Below are 18254 nucleotides of genomic sequence, written 5' to 3' on the forward strand. Positions count from 1 at the left end.
AATGGAGAATCTTCATATGTCATCTTAATGTGTGTGTGAGTCTTTTTCCTTCTGGTACCACATTAAAACATGTTTCTGTCATCAACTGGACTATTTAAACTGACCCCCACTGGTCAGTATTGGTAAAAAGTGTGCTTTGGCCTTCATAAGTGTTGTGTTTACTAAGCTGATACATTTGAATGTGTGATTAAAATAATCCTATTTGATTAAAAACTAGTTTCATATGCAGTTTATTACTTTGATTCTAGCTAAACCAGATGGTTGCATTATACATTCAAACATTTGCTCATACAGCTTCTATCAAATGCATGATTACTGTAACATTACAGTACATGTGTCTGACATGTCAAATCAAATTTATTTATACACTTTCTACAACCCACGCTGTCACAAAGCAGCTTTACAAATGTATTACTCCAGATCCCTAATAACACTGGCAAGAAAAAAACTTCCTTGGCAGGTTTAAGGAAGAAACCTTGGGAGGATCAGAGGGAACCCAGCTTCAGATTCAGTAAAAGAAGCTACTGGTGTCAGCAAACCAAACGCTCGATAATCGTTTGATCATCCATACAGGAATCTACAAATGAAACCATTTTTATTCTGTAATCAATTATGATTTATATATTAATATACACTGATGTGAAGCACGAAAGATTAGATGTAAACAAAGATGGTTCATAGTGTTCACTCTAGCCCTGCAGGGGGCAGAGCTAAGCATTGCAGAACATAGATCATAAACAAAGCATATGGTGGCTATAACCAAAAGCTTGCATTATGTACTAAATATACAGTTCCCTATACAGAGTTCAGCTGCAAATGTTTAACTGGAAATATTGCAACAGTTCCTGCCCCCAACCCTCTTATAACCTGAATTCCGCATATGGAATTGCACCACATGGATGTTGTAACTAATATCTAGAGTAAATCATTCCTAATAAACAGGTAACCATTTGAAGATTACATGTTTATTAGGAACATTTCTGCCTGAGCCAAACAGAGTCAACAAAGAGTAGGAGCAAAAAGCACAATGAATGTGGTCATTGTGACATTTGATCTAATGTGTCAGCACCACACAACAAACAGAACAGGCTCATACATCTCATTTGACAGAGTTCCTACATAGTATGGAATGTGAATGTATTCATTTCTATGCCTGGATAAATATGAAAAACATGAGGCACTAAAAAAAGTTTGCATAACAAATGTCCCATTTTTTAAAACATAAAATTAAATAAATAAATGAGCAGAGGATTTTTTCATGGCATTTGGAGCAGTCAGCCAGTGCAGCCAATGTTTATCGCATTGTGAAAGACTGCTGACCAAAGCAAGCATGAGGTTATTGAAAGCAAAGCAAATGGCATGTGACTGAACACACTCTTACACAGAGCTCCTGTATGTCACAGCCTACAGACAGCTCTGCCACAGAACTTACAAAACACAGACATCAGCAACCAAATTAGTTTGAAAGAGAATGTGGCAATATCGTTTAATTGCATACACATTTTGGATTTTTTTTTTTTTTTAAAACACACACACACACACACACACACACACACACACACACACACACACATACACACATACACACACCATTTGACTTATGTAGTAAATGTTTAAGAATAATCAGATGGACACAGTGAATAAGCAAGACTGTGCAGGTGTGGAAATTGTGTTAAATTATATTAAACAATATTTTAAATAATCCAAATTAATTACTTTAATTCATGATTACTAATAAAGTAAAATCATTTACAAGGGTTGTTTTTACTTCATTTAAACAACCAATGAAGCAAAGCCAGCGGAATTTAATTCCTCTTTTCTAATTCCCTGATGAACTACATGAACATCACTTGTTACTGTAGGGATTGAAGGTGTAGTTATTTAAATGTACATGTCAAAAACTGAATAATATTGCACTGTTTTAGCATTGCAGCAAGAATAAAATGCTGTACACTGAACTTGTTTGGGTTTGGTGCCAATTGACATCCTGGGCTACAGCTAGAATCTTCTGGTAATTACTTGGCAGTTTAATAGCATACCTCGTCAGAATGCAAGATACATAACAGTTGGATTTTAAAACCATTTATTTAATAATAAACATCTAGCCCTTTGTACTCATTTCAAACATGGTTTGAAAAATCTACAGAGCAGTCTAAAAATTATGGAATTTTTCTGGAAGTCTGGAATTTTTAAATGGAAAATGTGTAGGAACTCTTTGACGTTGATACAAAAATAGCAGTTTCATTGGACCTTTGAGACGAGTACCTTCTCAGCATCAGAAAACCAGGACACTAGAAAAGTCATCACTGCTCATCAGGCACACGGAGGAGTAAAGACAAAATAAGGTTTTCTGCTGGAGAAAAGACTTTAGGTCAGACAGGCAGACAAAAACAGAACAGGATTACAGGCCAGTGGTGGTCATTTTCACCAAGTCACAATTATTCTGAGGTTCTCCATTAAAACCACAGTTCTCTTTTTGATCCTGTCTCGGAGGTGTGTAAACGGACTGAATGTCCGTCACATTAATGGAAAGTAATCTCTCTAGATCAGAACTACTATATAAAATCAATGTCCCACAACTCACAGCAAAAATTAATTTAAAGTTCTGGACCAAAAAAGGTGCTCAAATCTGACTTGGCAAGCAGCCGCTGGTGTGTTGAGCTCTGAGGCTGGTCTCCCTCAGGTCTTCCTCACATTCCCATGACTCCCCTTTGCAGAGGGGCTGGTACAAGTGTCAGGAGTGGTCGTCGCTATGGTTACTGACATGGGTGTAGCCGACCGCTGGCTCACTCTGACGGCACAGTACGATTAACAACAGCACGACGAGAAGCAGCAGCACGGAGCCACAAACAGCTAGTCCGATGACAACATCTACACACAAACAGACAAATACATACGCCCACACAGAGCTAAGAAACATGATCTCTTGCACAAACATGCTTCAGCTTTAGGTGTCAGGTGATCAGTGTGGTAGTGGAAAATACCGAAGTGCGTGACACTACATTTGTGTGTGCGATTCATTTCATGCTGATACCTTTGTCACTGAATGATGCAGTTATCTGGCACTCCTTCATCCAGTTTTTTGGAATGACTGAGCTTGTGAGTCGAATGAAGTCCTGTAGGGGACAGCGTTGGGTACAGCCGGGTAAAGATATGGGGTATGGCTCAGCTACAGAGCTGTCATTTCGATAGTACATCTCGACTGCAAATGACCTGAAAGAAGAAGAGAAAGAGGTGAGTGAGAGATTGTGTCCTGAATACACATGGAATAAAACAGTAGTAAGTCAGTACTGAGTCAGTAGTAGAGAAAGTAACATTGCGGAGAGCAGTAACGCGTGTGTATGTGTCAGCAAGTGAGCAGCGCTGCCTTACATGTTATCATCCTGGTGCAGTTCGAAGATGTGGCAGGAGGCGTACGGCGGCTGCAGACCATTAAAGACGGCGAGCGCTTCCTGCAGGGCTACAATGGTCGTGTCATGCTGAAAAACAAATAACACCCAAGCTCACAATGCTCTTGCAAAACATACTGCCAATTCAGTCCTGTTGAGCCACAACTAATACAAAGCTGGCCGATTGCGCTGCAATTCTTATCTTTCTAATACCTCAGTAAACCCAAAGACGATGGTGGATTATGGAACCATGCATGATGCTGGCACTGACTCACCGCTGAATACATAATCATCTTCAACTTCTCGGTGGAGTTCAGAGCTGCAGCCACTGTAAAATTTTTAATGATCTGATCCAGCAAGAGACCTGAGAGAGAGAAAGACCCATAATCCAGGCAGCAGAGAGGGCAGGAGGTTGACAGATGCATTTACTCTGCATTCCATATGGACATATGTATGGCATTTGGCTGATACTTTTATCCAAAGTGACAATCATATATATCTGAATTCCAAACAACGCCATAATTCCATAATGTAACAACTACTGTACACATTCATACCATACTATATTACTGTACACGCATACTGAATTACTGTGCTTACATTATGCACACATAACATACTATGATTTTATATGGTATGTCATAATGCAAACTGTATCATGGAAAATGTGTTCCATTTTTCACCCCCATTTATTTTTACACACTCCCTTCATGGAGAGCTGATGAGCTCGTCCCTTACACAAGGTCAAGACCAAGATCAGGTGTGCAGGGAGAATACCGATTCTAAATCCTAGTAAGCAAGTGTCGATATTAAAACAACATGTCAATCATGAAGGCAACATAATATATTTTTTTAAATGGCTACCCTTTTGTTGCTAGTCTGAGCCACCTCTGCATCTCTTTCAACTACACCTTAAAACAGCAGGCAGTGCTCAGAAATTCTACATGCTTAGTTACTTGAATTTTTAGTCTTACAACTCACATTTCTGTATTTTTTTTTTATATACCGAAAGGATAAGACTATTTGTGGATTCATAAAATAAATTGTACTTTAAACTTTATATCTGAATGGAGGGAGAAAATAGTAAAGTTGCCTCTTTGTCCCCATCAGTCAGTCTACATATTTCCATATCTTGTCCTGATAGGCAAAGGATTGATGGTGTGTAAATGAACCTTATTAAGGGTTCAGTGGGAAGTATTTGTTTAAACGTAGCAAACAGTTGGATTATGAAAATGCTGACCTCCCTGAAGCCGGCACTTTTCCTCTCGCTTATAGATGCCAAACATCATCTGAAAGCAGAAGTTCTTCAACAGTGATAGTGTCTTCATAACCTCTGGAGTCACCCAGGGTGGATGGACCATTCCATGCTTCCCCTAGAAGGAAGGAAAGAGGGAGTGAAGCTATATTATGGTACAATAGGATATGAAATGGTTACAAGTTTTGAGAGAAGGAGATGAATACTAATTCGTATTCATATACATGTATTATACATACATACATACATACATACATACATACATACATACACACAAATAAAACCTTTACTAAATATCTTAAATCATATTAACATATGCTGATATACATGTCGTGTCGTGTTCTGTCGGTCACGAGTCCGTCAACTACCTAGTTATGGGACTCTCATATGTGGAGAGACACACTTCTGCTCCTACCCTCCAATTGGGTGAGTATGTCCTTCTCTTAGCCTAAATAATCTGAGTCACATATGACCACACATTTTCCCAAGCTTACAGCAAAATACTTAGATCAATGGTAGTATCAAATGATTCTTCCCTTCCTGTAATTACTGTAATCTAAGTACAAACAAAGAATTATAAAAGTGCGAAGAGTTGGCTGCAAATAGGGTACAGGCTCAAGGTACTAAACCGATCTAGGTAATGGCTGATATGGCACTGAACTGATCTGGGTACAGATTGACGTGGCAGTCAGTCTAATAGTCATTACTGTAACAGTCACTATTACAATAAAAGTTTTTTTTTTTTTTTTTTTAAACACACAAGATCAAGGGGGCTACTACACTGCAGTAGTTTACAGGAAGAGCCTCCGGATCGATTCACCTCGCAGAAAAGGGTATCGTAGATTCTCCACACCGTCTCGATGGAAACTGTGTCCAGCCCCGTGTTTTTGCGTACCATGTTCATAAAATCCTGCACATTACGGAGCAGAGCATTGACCATCAGTCACCGCATCCATCTCCACCTACCATTCATACACATTCACATCTGCTTTAAACAGGTCATCATAAAGAAAGGCAGCTGTTTAAGGCAGGTGATTATGGAGAATTAGTGATGTGCAAGGCAGATGGAAGTGGTCATCACAAATGGTGGGGTGGTGTCAATGGCAGCTGGTTGAGGCAGATGGTGGGGTGGTGTGTCAATGGGAGTAGGTGATGGCTGTGAAGGGAAACTCACTTCGTATGTCCTTGTGACATTTAAGAAGATTTTGGTCTTCTCCGTCATGTTCATGAGTTGCTGATAGCGTGGGCAGTTCGGCAGGGGAAAAGACAGCAACTGGGTGGAGACACACGTGCAAGACTTGAGACTGAATCAATAACTTTTAGTACCACTACTTAACCATCCTCCTGGCTTTAAACGTAAACACTCAATTTATTCACTTAATGCAAGCTCTCCAAAATATATCAAACTCACTGTCTTGAATCAATCTAGCTTTCAGGCACTGTTGGGAGAATTCTGGGTTATTACTTAGGCGTTTGGTGTTCAGTGCTGTGGTAAAGCGGACAAAAAGGAGCAGCTACATTAATCGTACCCTCTCCAGGCTCTGTGGGACCGTGTGAACAGGGATGGGTTGCCATTTCAAGCCTGGGTGAAAGGCCTGCGAGCTGTTGGGTGGGTAGAGGCCGGCCAGATTCGCCTCAGCACTCATCAGCGTGCGGTCGTAGTCTGTGCTGCGCACAGCAATCTGGGGGATGGAAGGGACCGCAGACACAAAACTACACTGAGACGAGGATTAAGACAGCACACAGTAGGGCTCCGGCTAATATACACAGGGCCTAAAAATGACATGGTGGTGTTTTTTGGGTTTTTTTAATTCCCAGGTCTCTCCTGTCACTTCCACATGGAAGATTTGCAGTCTGCTAAATTGCTTACACAGTACATCATGCTTATGCAGAGGGCATGTTTGTCAAAAGTCAGCAAAGAGAGATGAGTCACTAGCTGTGGACAAGCGGAATATCTGGCAAGACGTTGCCAAACAGGACACTAAACAAATGTAGAACAAATGCATGGTGATCATGAAGTCAAAGAAAACCTGAATGAACATCTTGAACAGTAAAGGTACATCTTTAACTGTGATATAATGCATATTTATTGATACTCTAGGCAAAAAGGCAATACAAATACATACATACAGTACAACATTCTAAAACTTCTTGTTGCAATGCATGACTTGGAAGCCCAAAATGGTGTTTTATACTCTGAGCTGAAAGAAAACTTGAAGCCCACTGAATGAATTACCACTCATGTGCTCCTATAAGAGCCTTAATAATTCTTTCCAAAAACGTGCCAGTCATACACCAAACCACAGTGTATTTAGAATGCTGGACCCATTACAATCAGAAGCCAATCAGTATATTGTCAGGGTCTAGCTTGGTGCTTCACTTCAACTTGGTGCAGTTTACTGATAACCACAGACCTCATAACGCATATACAACTCGGACAGGAACCCTGTGTAGCGTTTTCGCAGAAACTGCCCAAGCTCAAAGTGCTGCTGCATTCCTTCCTGTAGACACACACAAGACAACACATGCCCAGATCAGTGAGTGACAGCCTATAGTTGTACAGTGTTTTATAGAGAGAGAAACAACTCATTCTGATAATAGCCATTAAATGTATACCAACTTTTAATGTTGTTTTGTTGCTGTTCCAAAGTGAAACAAAATGGAAAAAGGGATCATTTTGAAGATACTGAGGTAGTATTATTACCAGAAATAAAACCTGAGTAAAGTCAGTATGACTAATACAGGAACTACAGTTTACAGAACTAAATTAACCGTGTGTGTGTGTGTGTGTGTGTGTGTGTGTTTCAGCTGTACCTGAGAAAGCTGTCCAAATCCTTGTGGCCAAGCACTTTCCTGGTATGGGTCAGTGGGGTAAGCTTTGATTGGAGACCGATCTCCATGGCGATACAACTAAAACACAAGGACAAAGTTTTTGAAAGACAGAGAGCTTAATAAACAGAATATTTTTTCACATGATCTATAACCACCATTATGCCCACTAATATTATGAATAGCCTTCTAGCTGTTGATCTAGAAATTGCATCCAAATATGGAAATATGTTAGTGCAGTATGTGACATCAACCTCCTTTAATGAATAATGCAAACCAAAGCCCATTTGAAAAACAGGAATCTAAAAGATCAGACACCAGACATTCAGCAACGACAAGAAAGTTTAGTTTTTGTAGATCTTCGACTAAATGAAGCTCCTTCTCTCCACTACTTGTCAAAAGATCACAGCTTGGATTCCAAATTGTGTAAAGGGGGTCAGATCCCTTATAAAATAACTGAAAGTGGAGTGGAGCCTTCTTCGCTCAAAATTCACTATTTTAAAGGCAGTGCGGCTGGATAGAACTGTCCAGATATGATAGCTAGCAAAACTAAATGCTACATCCAATTTTAGCATACTATTCATCATTTTCAGTTTCCACTGTGTATGAATAGTGCCATATAAATAACCTTGCCTTCAGATTTAGTGGTGTAACAGTGTAACAAGTAACTGGTGAGCCAAGAGCCAAACTGTCACGTGCGATCAGGGAAGCAAAGTGTGCACATGCACAGAGGATTCATGGACACTTCAAAGACACTGGTGACACACGGCGCATGTGGGAGGGCATTCAGGCCATTACTAACTACAGGTAAACATCACCTTCCTGTGACAGTGATGCCATCCTCCCAGATGCACTGAATGACTTCTATGCACGGTTTGAAGCACAGAACAACGTTGCAGCAGAAATGTCCATCCCTCCACAAAATGACCAGGTGCTGTGCCTGACGGAAGCTGATGTGAGGCGTACTCTGTGTGGAGTTAACCCACGGAAAGCTGCTGGACCAGACAACATCCCGGGTCGTGTGCTCAGAGAATGTGCTGACCAGCTTGCAGATGTCCTGACAGACATCTTCAATATCTCTCTGAGCTGCACCGTGGTCCCAACATGCTTCAAGACCACCACCATCGTCCCCGTGCCTAAGAAGCCCACGGTGTCGTGTCTCAACGACTACCGTCCCATCGCACTCACATCCATCATCATGAAGTGCTTTGAGAGACTCATCATGAGACACATCAAGACCCAGCTTCCCCCTTCTCTGGACCCCCTGCAGTTCGCGTACCGCCCCAACCACTCTACAGATGATGCCATCTCTACCACACTTCATCTGGCACTCACACATGTGGAAAAAAAGGGCACCTACGTAAGAATGCTGTTCATAGACTTCAGTTCAGCATTCAACACCATTGTTCCTCAGCATCTGATTGGAAAGTTGAGCTTACTGGGCTTGAACACCTCCCTCTGCAACTGGACCCTGGATTTCTTGACTGGTAGAGCTCAGTTTGTCCGGATTTGGAGCAGCACTTCCAACACCACCACACTGAGTACTGGTGCTCCCCAGGGCAGCGTACTCAGCCCTCTGCTGTTCACACTGCTGACTCATGACTGTGCAGCAATGCACAGTTCGAATCACATCAAGTTCGCTGATGACACGACCATGGTGGGTCTCATCAACAAAGACAACGAGTCAGCATACAGAGAGGAGGTGCAAGAACTGGTGAGCTGGTGTAAGGTCAACAACCTGTATCTGAATGTTGACAAGACAAAAGAAATGGTTGTTGACTTCAGGAGAGCAAGGCGAGATCACGGCGCGCTTGCCATCGATGGCTCCTCAGTGGAGATCATCAAGAACATCAAGTTCCTTGGTGTTCACATAGCGGAGAACCTCACCTGGACCCTGAACACCAGTTCCATCACCAAGAGAGCCAAGCAACGTCTTTACTTCCTTCGGAAGCTGAGGGAAGCCCATCTCCCATCACCCATCCTCACTACCTTCTACAGAGGTACTGTAGAGAGCATCCTGAGCAGCTGCATCATTACCTGGTTTGGGAACTGCACCGCCTTTGACCGCAAGACCCTCCAAAGAATAGTGAGAACAGCTGAGAAGATCATTGGGGTCTCTCTTCCCTCCATCACAAACATCTACATAACATGCTGCATCCGGAAAGCCACCAACATTGTGAAAGACCTCGCACACCCCTCACATGAACTGTTCACCCTTTTGCCATATGGAAGAAGGTACCGCAGCATCCAGTCCTGCACCTCCAGACAGTGCAACAGCTTCTTCCCGGAAGCCATTAGACTCCTGAACTCTGGCTAACTCCAATTCAGATTCCAAAATGGGCACTTCCATAAACAGTCTCACACTCACACACACACACACACACACACACAAAATACATATCTATACACACACTCACACGTTGTTTTGCATCGGACTAGTGCTGAAGTCAAGCCTCACACAAATAAAATATGCACTCCTGTTGCAGTCTTGCACATTATCCTACTTGCTGCTGGAGTACTGTACTAAACCAGCACTGTACTCTCAACTGTTCTGGCTGCTACCGGTGACTGCTATGTTCAGGGTAGCATGTCACTGATTGCTATGTATAACTCGCTTTACATATGCCCAGTACTGTGTTGCACTGTCTACTCATTTTGTATTTGTCCTGTCCTGTATTTATTATTGTTTATTTAATGTTTATTTAATGACATTTTGCACTATATTGGACTGTTTGCACTTGTGTAGCATGTTGTCTGTTGCACTGTTGTTTTTATATTGCACTATGGTCCTGGAGGAACATTGTCTCGTTTTTGTTGTGTACTTCTATATAGCTGAAATGACAATAAAACCTCTTGAACTTGAAGATCAACCTTTGAACTAAACTTCATTTTTTAATTCTATATATCCTAGTTTAGATTCTGTAGGGATATCACAGGTATAGTATAATCAAACTAGATGGACAATAATTATGTAATTAATTGCATCCCCATGCACCCCCCCCCCCATACACAAAAAAAAAACCAAGAAAAAAAAACAAAAAAACACCCAACTGTCTTACAACCGAAATGATAAATACGGTTTATAAATTGTAGACAGCCCATTCTTTTACAGACAATTTGGTTAGCAAATGCAACTTTCTGCCATGGTCTATGTCTCTCAACTCCATACACAAAATGTGCAGGGAACAGCATGACTGTATACATGTGCAACATCGTATCCTTTTTTCAGCTGACTTGATATTGGCCCATGTTCCATTTTAAACTGCATGTCCGAGACACTGGTTAGCTGATACGGTCTTGAACGTTCACACAAGCAAAGCCACTCACACTTATAATTACAAGTCCTTTTACTGAAATTTTTTTTTTTTTTCCAAATAAAGCCATTATATACTCATAACAAAAGTGTGGTCTTCGACTACAAGGTTTACAAAGACTCAAGACCAAATTCCTGAAACAGATCCTGGAGGGACTGGACGTATTTGGACAACTGAGAAACATCCATCCAACAAACAGCTGCTAGCTAGCTCACTCTTACTCCGTTTACACACCGGCTTGCCTGCCAAATTGTGCATGTTTAGTGAGCATCGTCGTTATTCCTGTGGCTGGAATAATACTAATACTACTACTAATAATAATAATCATCATCATCATCATTTTGGGATCTCATGCATGTCTCGAAGCAGCACTTTTTATTGCCGAGTACAACAATAACTAGCTAGGTTGCTGGAGTAATCATTTTCAAGTATCTTATTACAGACAAAGAACTGTCAGATCAGCAGATTAACATAGCTAGAAGAGAAATAGCTAGCTAGAGTTAACTAGATTAATGACGAGACGAGAAAAAAAAAACCTAAAGTGCATAACCAAAGATCCTAACTCTCAGCAGCTAGTTTTTAGATAATTTTATGTTATTAACCAACTCTAGCTAGCTAGTTATAACGTTAAAACTTTATTCACTCGCCCCATCTTTGCATCATTTCAGTTAACGTTATAAAACGCTGAATATCTGTAGCTGGTAAAAATATTTTTACTTTCATTTATACTTATTGGCTAGTTCAAGAGATTAGTGAACCAGATAATTAACGCTAGCTAGGTTAGGTTAGCTAACTTTGCTAATGTTAGCGTTGCGTAAAGCTGTATCAGAATAAAACTGACACAAAGATAGACAGAATTGTCTGCAAGATCATACTCACCAGTGTGACAAATTTGAGCTTACTTTCTCCAAATGAGCATCCGAAGACACACAATGACATGATCAACAAATACGAACCCATGCTTCAGGACACGACGAAAACTTGCTACGACTACAAAGACAGCTAAATTAGCGCAGCTAGCGCAAATACCTGCCAACCGAAGGCGCCTAGCGTTCATATAGAGGGGTCGCAGCGTCACCTGAAGGACTGAGATACGTTGCGAGTATTATAAAAGATAATATGTCAAGATATTGTGTATGTGTGTCAAACTATTATTCCACTTTTATGCTTTCACCATAATAATGCATATAAAGCAGGAATTTAAATGTAAAATTCAAAACAAACGAGACACAAATATGACGGAATTTACTGAAAGTCACTATGCCAATCATCGTAAAGGTGCCAGAGAATGGAAAACTATTTTCGTTTGTATAATTCAAAAAGGAGAACTTGGGTCAAAGAAGGGTCAAATTATTGGTATACATCAAGCAGAGAAAACATCTATAAACACCTATAGAAACACCTATAGGTGGCATATATAAAGAAAAAAAAAGCAGGACCTAGAACAGATCCTTGTGGGACAGCATAGCTAACCTTGTACGCTAAGAAGTCTCCATGTATGTTAACAAACTGGTAGCGACCAGCAAGATAAGATTTAAACCAGGAAAGTGCTATTTCCCCACCAACATTTTCTAGTCTATCTATTAAAATGCTGTGGTCTATAGTATGAAATGATGCACTCAGATAAAGCAAGACATAAACCTGGTCAGAAAAAAAAGCAGGTCATTAACTATTTTAGTCAGTGCTATCTGTGTAATATGATGAGGCCTAAACCCTGACTGAAAGACTTAATGTATCTGGTTTTGATTAAAGTATGATCTTAGCTACTGAGCTACAGCCTTTTCTAGGATCTTGGAAATAAATGGAAGGTTTGAGTTTGGCCAATGTTCAAGGAGGGATTTATTACATTTAGTAAAGGTTCAATTACTTCAGGTATGATTTCCTTAAGAAAGTGTGTGTGGGCAGTGAATCTAGTAAGCAAGTGGAGGATTTTGAGTGTGAGATCAGAGATGTTAAGTTCTGGCTCTTGGGTAGGTGTAAAGAAATCTATAGTCTTTTTTGGCTTGGTTGTTCTGATCTCTTACGTAGCTGCCCAGTGTCATGCTAACACACTGAATGTTATCTCTAATGTGCTTAGTTTTCTCATTGAAGAAATTAATGACCTCGTTGCTACTATATGATATTGTAATTTGAGCATTGGTGTCAGTTTTATTCCTAGGTTGATGTGCAATTGTACTAAATAGAAATCTGGGATTATTTTTGTTATTTTCTTTAAGGGTTGAGAGATGAGCTGTTCGAGTGGTAATAAAGGCCTTTCTATACTTGAGAAGGATCTCCTTTTATGCAAGCTGGAAGACTACAAGTTTAGAGTGGTGTCATTTATCTTCTATTTTTCGAGTGTTTTGTTTTAAATTGCGAATGTGATTGTTATACCAAGGTACTATTTTTTTGCCCCTAAGTGTAGCAAAGTCATGCAGCAGAATACTGATTCTAAGCATACAGTCATTTGATCAAGTTCTGTGGGGTTTGAGGGTATCCTAGTCAAAAATGATAAGTCTGGGAGATTCACAATAAATCTAGATGCAGTGGCTGACGTGATCGTGCATCTGGTGTGGTAGCGAGGCGATGTTACTCTGTAGTGGCTCATATGTAGTTCAAATGAAATGAGGGAATGATCTGAGATGGCATCAGACTGGGGTAGTATAACTATGTTCTCTATGTCTATACCATATTTCAGTACTAAATCAAGCGTATGTCCACCAGAGTGGGTGGGTTCTCTTATACATTGAAACCAATTGATACTAATATAGAACTAAAGGCCAATCTCAGGGTCTTGGGCAAAGTGAATATTGAATTCACCAACAATAATGGATCTTTCTACTACAGTGACTAGATTAGAGAGGAAATCTGCAAACTCGTTAATAAATTCTGAATAGGGTCCTGGTGGCCTGTAGTGGCAGAGGCTGGGTGGGCTTCTTATCACTGGCTACATCATTTATGCTAGTAAAAATAATTTCAAAGGACGTGAAATCATAACCATTTTCTGGTTTATGCCTAATGTGTCGGTATAAATAATTGCAATGCTGCCTCCATGGCCAGTTAGACAAGGGCAGTGTACATAGCTGTAGCCAGAAGGACACACCTCATTTAAGTGGCATGATCCAGGTTTCTGTTAGATAAATTACATTAAATCTATGTTCTGTTAGGATTTCATTTATCAGCACTTTAGATGTTAGGGATCTAACATTTAGTAAACCCATCTTTAGATGAAAGGTGCAGGCAGTGTTCTGTGAACCAGTTATTTTACTACTAATTAGATTATTAAGACATGTTTTTGTTTGTTTTCTGTATTTCTGCTTAGCTCAGGGAACAGACGCAGTGTCACAGTGATGAACCTCGGGTGACATCACATAGTGACCAGCAGACGGTTGGTTTAGCCTCTTTGTCTGCTGCCTGGCCTCTGCTCTGGTTTGTCATAGATTAACTATGACATTAACATTCTGCCCTAAAAGGCCAGGCTTGCCCTCGAATGTGGTGCAATTATCTATAAACCCCACATTGTTTTGTGGGCACCACTTGGACATCTAGCAGTTCAGCGAAGATAACTGGCTGTACATTATATCACTGTGCCGCATTGGACCAGGGCATACTACAGCATTGGATATCACCTTCACTAACTGACACACCTCTGTAATGTTGCAATAACAGTTCTGCCAAGTAATATTTTGTTAATGAGAAAATTAGGTGTACATTTGAAATCAAGTACATTCACTGTATATTTTTTGGTGTAGCTGTCTCAGGAGGAAACTGCCTGTTTAATAATGTGTTTTGAAAAAGTGTAGACTTTAACTGATTGTGCTGTTAGTATATATTTAAATATATTGATGTGGCTTCATTTTAGCAGTTTTAAATTAACACAGTTCAGTTTACTAGTGTTGCCCTGTACAAGAAACAAATCTAAAAATGTTTTGGTTACAAATTTCAAAGCACTTTTTAGTTGCCAAGTTTACCATGAAATTTAGAGTTACCTTTACTTGATATATCAAGTTATGCCAACCTAAAATATTCGATTATTATTACTGATCTGACAAAAATTCAAGACTTAGAAATTTAAGTTTAGATATCCTTTTAAGAGTTATGCCAAGTTAAATTTGTAATTGTGAGGAACAAATCGGCCTTAAAGTTGTACGAACTTAAAAAGGGCAATGAAATCAGTTAATATTTTAAGTTGGCGTCTAACCCTAACCCTTTTTTACAGTGTTGAGGCAAGAGGCTTGAAATTGGTAGCAGATGCAAGTAAAAATCTTCAGGTTCCAAAATGTATTGCTTTAACTACATTAAGGCCAGATATGGTGTTGTACTCTAAAAGTAAAATTGTTTATTTTATAGAGTTAACAGTTGCATTTGAAGATGTAGTTGTTTTGAACGCTTTTTAAAAGCTAAACTATGCAGACTTGGTGGCTGAGGTGAGAGAATGTGAGTGGCAGGCATATATAAAGCCAGTAGCGATGGATTTTAGGGGATTTGTAGCTAAATTGGCCACATCCTTGCTTGTGGAATTTAGTTTTAGAGGCTGTAAAATAAGGGTAGCTGTGAAGGAGGTATCGGATGTAAGCTGAAATTGTCAGTGGGTTTGGATGAGAAGAGCATAGACTATTTTACACTAGCCTGTGCTCTTCTCATCCACAACCACTGTTGAGACCTCTGGAGTTTCTGTGGGCTTAATTCACAGAACCTCAGATGACAGGACGCACCTACCTATGACTCCTGTGAAGATCTTTCAATGTTGTGATTCCTAGTATAAAGTGAGTGGTCTGGGCCCTATGTGAAATGTTTTGGCACAGGATATTCCTGTGTATAATTAGAATTGCAGTAACCAAAAAGTACTTTATGCCTAATAATGTTAATTTTCTGGCTAGAGATTTTATACACAAGTATAAATTCTTTAACATCACCAATTTCTTTTTTTTTTTTTAAACAGAAACTCAAAAGCTTTATGATCATATTACTGAGTGTGCCTTATTTTGGCCCAGGTGACATATTTTGTTATCTATTTATTTTGTATATGCGTTTTGTTTTGTTTTTTCCTTCCTAAAAAAGCAGCATCTGACCAGAGACCCTCCCCTATAAAATCTCTGATTTGGCCACAAATAAATAAATAAATCTGTCAAACTAAACATCCAGTCAAAAAACACTAGTCAGTATTTTAAAAATGATCCATCAACCCATTTTGCACTGCTCTTGTGATTGGAAACTGATAAATATAGTAAAATTTGCTAATATTGTCTTGGAACATAACGTCAGAATAGAAAATACATGCATGGTTTCTAGCCAAGCCAAGTAAAATGTATTATATAATGATTTTACGACACAAATTGTCACAAAGCAGCTTTACAAATGTATTGGTCCAGATCCCTAATGAGAAAGTCAGGGGTGACAGTGGCAAGGAAAATCTCCCTGGTTGGAACTGAGGGAAAAACATGGTAGGACCGAGACTCGAGAGAGAACCCATCCTCCTCAGGCAGCCCAGCTAATAAAAAGTCCATGCGTTATGATATTATGTTTAGTCAAAGTAGCCACTTCAGTATAGATGTGGGAGTCTCAGCTACTCCAGTGGGTCTAGAGTGGGTGAGCTGTTCCTGCATCCATTGGCGTAGATGGAGTGGCTGAGTGAATATGGCAGCAACAGCAGCAATTACTGGTGACAATGGGACATTTTCTGGCGCCATCTTAGAAGCTTTATCACCGATGATCAGGTCTAGTCCAGAGTTGGCTTCATCTCTGCAGTAACATGCAAATAAAACAGAAAGATGCCATTAGATCTTTAAAGATAAACAAGGCATGAACAGTCCATATACAATAGATGTGCGAGTGGTCAGCATGCAAGGGCCTCAGGCACTGCACCTATATATACAGGACGTTACCAACAAGCTTGAGTAAATAAGTAAGTCTGCAGCAATGATTTAAAAGTTGAGAGAGTGTTTAATTGCTGAATTAAAACTAAAAGGCAGTTGTAATGAAGTGTGTGAGAGGGGTGAACCCAAACACTGAGCAGAGTGAACTTTATTGTGGGCATATCAATAAAGAGGGTCATGAGAACAGTCCGGGTTCGAAATACGTAGAAAGGCAGATTCACAAGTGATAACAGACATGACGAAGGAATCAAAACAGGTCGAACAATGAAACCGAAAACAAGGCAAGCAACATGAAACAATAATCAACAAGCAGGCTGGGGATAAAACAAGACAACAACAAGACCAGACATTTCATAATAACTAACAATATAGCCTGGAAACACTAGGTTTAAATATACAGGCTATCAAGGAATCAAACCAGGAACAGGTGGACACCACAAAAGGGGGCAGAACAAAAAAAAAACAAAGAAGCACATGGAACAGAAACCAGGAAGTAAAGCAGAGCTTTATCTGAGAAAGTTGTTCCCTCAGATATAATCATACTAATTCTCTTTGATGCAGTAAACCACAACATTCTGCTCTCTGTTCTCTCCAGCCTTGATGTGACTGGATCTGCATGGAAATGGTTTCTGTCCTATCTGGAGAGACGGTCCTATCAGGTAACATGGAGAGGATCCACATCCAAACCATGTAGACTCTCCACCAGTGTTCCCCAGAGCTCACTATTAGATCCTCTTCTCTTCTCTTTGTATACTCATTCTCCTACCACTGCTATGCAGATGACACCCAATAATTTATTTCTTTTCCACCCTCCGACATGCAGGTCTTCAGATGTATCTCAGCATGCTTGACTGACATTGCGTAATGGATGACAGCCCACCACTTGAAGCTCAACCCCAGTAAAACCCAGCTTCTGTACATCCCCGGAACATCCCCTGGTACTTGTGCAGTCTCTTGTAAACTCAAAGTTAGACTACTGCAACTCACTAATTGCTAGTCTAAGAGCCATCAGACCTCTACAACTTGTCCAGAGTGCAGCAGCATGACTGGTCTTCGATCTTTTGAAGTTCACACATTGCTCCACGCTGCGCTCCCTTCATTGGCTTCCAGTAGCTGCCCACATCAGATTTAAAACCCTGATGCTTGCCTACAAAGCTAAAAATGGACCAGCGCCTCCATACATGATGTCAATGGTCAAAGCCCGATCTATACCTTGAGTACTTTGAATCTCAAGTATGGCTCAGCTTGAAATACCATGCTTCAAGTCTCATGGAAGACAAGCATCGAAACTATTCTCTGTCCTGGCTCCTAGATGGTAGAACAAACTTCTGCTTGCTATCCAGACAGCAGAGTTCCTTGCAGTCTTCAAATGCAGGCATCTATTTGTGGAATATTGAAATGACCACTGACTCTTCTCCTATGTTGAATAACTGACACTAGTACTTGTTGTAGGATATTGTTCATTACACTGATGTTGACTGCTCTTTTGTTGACTAACAAACTAGTATTTATAGTTTATTGCATTTAGCGTTGTCTGAGATAGAGCTTATGAATTTTGCACTTCTAGGCATTGGCATTGATCCCTGTATCTGAACAGTATTCTAGTTCACTG

At 40.1% G+C, this 18254-nt stretch overlaps 1 protein-coding gene across 1 annotated transcript; it reads right to left on the reverse strand.

The window, feature by feature from the left end:
* Positions 1-578: 578 nt before the first annotated feature.
* On the reverse strand, positions 579-11825 carry acp2 (acid phosphatase 2, lysosomal). The gene is made up of 11 exons (XM_027010481.2): positions 11667-11825; positions 7459-7554; positions 7059-7145; positions 6174-6326; positions 5819-5917; positions 5465-5554; positions 4630-4762; positions 3665-3753; positions 3373-3479; positions 3035-3213; positions 579-2871 (listed from the first exon to the last, which is right to left on the reverse strand). Exons 1-11 carry the CDS (start codon positions 11745-11747, stop codon positions 2735-2737), a joined length of 1251 nt encoding a protein of 416 aa, XP_026866282.2. The 5' UTR covers positions 11748-11825; the 3' UTR covers positions 579-2734.
* Between the last annotated feature and the right edge of the window lie 6429 nt (positions 11826-18254).

The sequence above is a fragment of the Electrophorus electricus genome, chromosome 21, assembly GCF_013358815.1.
Source record: "Electrophorus electricus isolate fEleEle1 chromosome 21, fEleEle1.pri, whole genome shotgun sequence".
In the NCBI taxonomy this organism is placed as follows: Eukaryota; Metazoa; Chordata; class Actinopteri; order Gymnotiformes; family Gymnotidae; genus Electrophorus; species Electrophorus electricus.